We start from the raw sequence: 4,486 nt of genomic DNA on the forward strand, positions 1-4,486 counted from the left end.
AATTAATTTTTTCTTTTTATTTATTCCTTTTTTCTTTCTTTTTCTCCTTTCTATAGATATTTTTTATTATTGCTTTTATTTATATAACTTATTCAACGATTTGTTAACGTATTTTTCTATTTTTATTATAGGTGGTTAGCTTCATTGATCGGTCTTGTTGTGATTGGTATTTGCTTGATGTGTGTAAGTATTTTATGAATAATTAAATAATCATATCGTTTATATCAACCTTTTATTTACTTAAAATTTATATTAACCTTTTTATTTACTTAAAATTTAGTATCTTTTTATACTTTCTATTCAATATATTATTTACAGATACCGCTAGCTAGAAGTATCAACCATTTGATCGTACCTAATGCAGGCTTGGGATTTGCTATTGGTATGGTGGACAGTTCGATGATGCCCCAATTAGGATATTTAGTGGACATACGACATACTGCTGTTTATGGAAGCGTGTATGCCATTGGAGATGTTGCGTTCTGCTTAGGTTTCGCAATTGGTATGTATGCGAATAATTACGATTCATGTATCGTAACAGGTAATAATAAAGGGGACGAGAAACGAAAGAAGAAAAAGAAAAAATAATTTATTCTCGCAACAAATCTATTCTCGAAATGAATAGATCTCGAATAGACTGTTTGCTCTACAAATTCTATCGCAATGAGTCATATCGATATTTGTGGATTATAGTTATTTTTTTCTGATTGTTAGGAATCTCTTTAACCTTTTTCATTTGTATTTAAAACTTTTAAATAATATATTTTTATATATATATTTTTTTTTTTATAATCGATATAATAATTTAATTATTAATTGTTCGTTATCAGGACCTGCTTTGAGTGGTACATTAGTCAACAGTATTGGTTTTGAGTGGATGTTATTTGGCATTGCTATTTTAAACTTTATTTATGCTCCATTGATGTACTTTTTACGAGCACCGCCAACGAAAGAAGAGAAAAAGGTAAAGTTTAGTTAATCTATAAAAAAGTCATAGTTAGAAAAGTCATAATTATTATTTAAATATTATAATAATCATTTTCGTTTATATTAATCGTGAATTAATTTTTCAGTCATTGATAATTGGCGAAAAATCGTCTGTACGTTACGTAACGTATCAAAACGAGGAGGAAGAACAATAATTGAAAGGATGATTTCGAATACAAAATACGCAGTTCACTCCCTGCATTCTTGAGATGGAACAACGAGTTAATACGATGAAAGAATTCTATGTCGATAATGTTTCCAAAAATATAATTAGACTAAATATTATTTACTCCTTTGTTTAGCGCAAACTGTATATATACATGGTACATAGTATTAGATCGTAAGAATAAGTGTGTGCGTTCAAAAATCGTATGCGTCGATGACGCATTAGCTAACAGATATATTGATTGATCGAGGCACCGAAGTAAAGATACATTGATATATCATCAAATATCGTCAAATATGCGAATTTTTAATCAGTTGAGATATTGTCGATCTTTCAAAGATCATTAATTTTTATTTAAATGGAGAATCACCTGCTTTGGATTCCCTGAATGGCTGCAGGGAAACCGCAATAATAATAAAAATAATTATAATAATGAGCAGGTATGATGAAGAATTCTCCAAATTCTTAATAATTAAATCGAATCGGATGAAAAATTTAAATATTGTCATGATTATCTTTTTTACTTAAACAAAATCATGGAGGGAGGCGGTATCTCAACGATTGGAAATTCGCAGCTTTGTTTTTAATGAGGAAGGAAAAAAATTGAATTTAGACACGTTCTCGACGCGATGCTTCATATTTGTCTGATCAATCCGATAATTTATCGGTGATCAATAACTCTTCGTGCTCTATGATCGCTTATTTGAAAGTATGACGAATGAATATATCTTGATTATGATCGGATGTATTCAAAGTAAATAAACTTGTAGTCATTGAAGGAAAAAAATTGCTAAAATATTCGACGAATTTGCAAATTACAAGATATTTTATGTGAATTCGCGGCGGAAAACTAATGAAAAAATTTTATTTATTTATTTATTTTTTTTTTTTTTTTTTTTTTTTTTTTTTTTTTTTTTTTTTTTTATAAATGTAATGCATGCTAAGATAAATTCTTTTTAAAAGAGAACGATATAGAAACAAAACTCGTATATATTCGATAACGCGTTCTCTTTCTTCTTAGTAATTCCATATAGTGCATAATGGATACATCATTTAGAATAACATAATATATTAAATAGAATATATAGAATATATTTATAGATAGAAATAAGTAAATAGAATGTTTACATGTATGTATATCGATATAAAATATCTTCGTTGATCATTATATTTGTTGTTTCATCGTGAAAAATGCATGAGATTGTTAAGAATAGAAATTATATGGTATGTTCATGACTGTATAAAGGATCCTAAGCTATTGTGAATCGATATGGAAAAACAAAGGAACTAATTGGATTGTTATTTACAATTGCCTATTATTATAAATCTCTGACGTAAAATTATTCTAACAAAAAATTGATTTTATCATATAATATTTTCTGCATGAAATTATTATACTATATATTTCTAATAATATAAAACGTTTGAATCTTTATAGATTCTGTACATTCATATATGTTATTATATTATTATAATAATATGTATAGTAGAAAGAGATGGTATCAAAAAAGATACCAAAATGAGAAATGAAAATTAGATTAGAATTTGCATTATTCAAATTTGAATAAAATAAAAAATAATTAAAGATATATATATATTATAATGAAAATATAATAAAAATATAGTTAAGAACAGTTTTCTACCGCGAATTCAGTGAATTCTCGAGGTTGCGTTACGTTATCACGCGAACGCCGACCTACTCCCGATAAGAAACGCGAGTCAATTCGATTTGCAAATTCATCGCGAACGTTTGACACGATCGAGCGTTCTTGAGAGAGAGAGAGGAAGAGAAGAAGGAGGAGGAGAAATAGAACGAGGGCATCATATTTGAAAATGGAAAATAAATCGATTAATGATTTCGATTTACAGAACCGAATATTAAAAATTGAAAAATTTCATTAAGAAACGGCGAATCGTCATCTCCGCATCGATATGCATATATATCGGATATAAATTTTCTGTATTCATATTGAAATGCGATATATATTCTCGTTAAGGATTCTTCATATTTCTGTAAATATAAGAAACATATGTATTTACATATGTATTTAAAAAGAAATTATAACAGAATGTAATCAAAACTTGGCGTCAACTTCATTGTTAATCGACAATGATTTGCCAGCTTCTTTTTCATTTTCATTCTCTTTCTTTTTTTCTGCCACGCATGATAGAACCTCGATCGTGATGTATATATCATCTATTTTATCGATGTAATGATATCACGCTTTTACAACTTCTTGACTATGCTCCGCGTCAAACAAATAGAAAGAAAATCTTAGCGATTAACTCATCGATAGCTGCTATTGCAAACAGACAATAATCGATATATCACGAGACGAAAGTTTCTTTATATGCAACGTTTATCGTTATTTAATGAAACCTTCGTTTCGATAAATTACGTGTCCTTGATCAATCCATTTGAATTCGACGAATTGTTGAATAAGAGTTTCATTCGATTTAAAAGAAACCAGAACGAAGACGAAACTAGAACAGCCGCATATGTATAGACATAATTTAATCTCGGATAGGCATTGCGCACAGGCATAACCCATTAAACTTCTACATTTCTTTTCTTCTATTCTTTGTCGTTTTAATATATATACATACATATATACATATATATGTTTAACCAGCTGGTGTATGGGTCCGATTTAATCTGCCTGTGTAATTGTTGAAAAACAGTAAGACTCAAAAAGGAGAAAGGTATTTTTTATTCTCGATATTGTGTGTGCATATGTGTGTGTGTGTACTTGCGTAATCTTGTACTAAAGTGCGTAAAAAAGCATGCATTTATAAAGGAAAAATTATCTGGGAGGGAGTTAGAATATGTACGCATATCGGATCTGAAAATCGTTTGATTTTCGCCCAGTGGTATTAATATTTGAACGCGATGCTCCAAAATCTCGAATTCTTATCTCATAAGATCGTTGCGAACAAATTTTATTTTAATGAATCGTATTATTCGACGTTACGTGTCGTTGAAAACCATTATATGTTTACATGTATATTCAATAACATATTTAAATAAATATTTGCGTGTTTAACATGAAAAATTACTATACAATATATTATCGTATGTCTGGAATAATTAGAATAAAGCATTAAAATTTCTTCAATTTCCTGTTATTAAACCACGCAATATTCTTTTTTAGTGTGATATAATAGGTATTTCAATATACACATTATGTACATGTGTTGTGTACAATATATATACACAATATTTAATTTATTTATTCTCTCTAGTGTAGAAAAATATTTTGTTAAAGAACACATATTAATGATCGATTCCACGGATGAAAGTCAGATTCTATGTTAACAAAAAAAAAAAAAAAA

At 28.3% G+C, this 4,486-nt stretch overlaps 1 protein-coding gene across 7 annotated transcripts in view; it reads left to right on the forward strand.

Annotated features, from left to right (window-relative positions):
* LOC102677683 (synaptic vesicular amine transporter) overlaps positions 1-1,749 on the forward strand; it is a 12,498-nt gene extending 10,749 nt beyond the window's left edge. For all 7 annotated transcript variants that reach the window (XM_006608091.2, XM_031511082.1, XM_031511080.1 and 4 more), the window contains 4 exons: positions 132-183; positions 319-502; positions 831-964; positions 1,074-1,749. In XM_006608091.2, coding sequence (XP_006608154.1) covers positions 132-183; positions 319-502; positions 831-964; positions 1,074-1,142 — 439 coding nt within the window. In that variant the 3' untranslated portion in view covers positions 1,143-1,749. The remainder of the gene's footprint in view (positions 1-131; positions 184-318; positions 503-830; positions 965-1,073) is intronic.
* The last annotated feature ends 2,737 nt before the right edge of the window (positions 1,750-4,486 follow it).

Source organism: Apis dorsata, unplaced genomic scaffold (genome assembly GCF_000469605.1).
Source record: "Apis dorsata unplaced genomic scaffold, Apis dorsata 1.3 scaffold_29, whole genome shotgun sequence".
Lineage (NCBI taxonomy): Eukaryota > Metazoa > Arthropoda > Insecta > Hymenoptera > Apidae > Apis > Apis dorsata.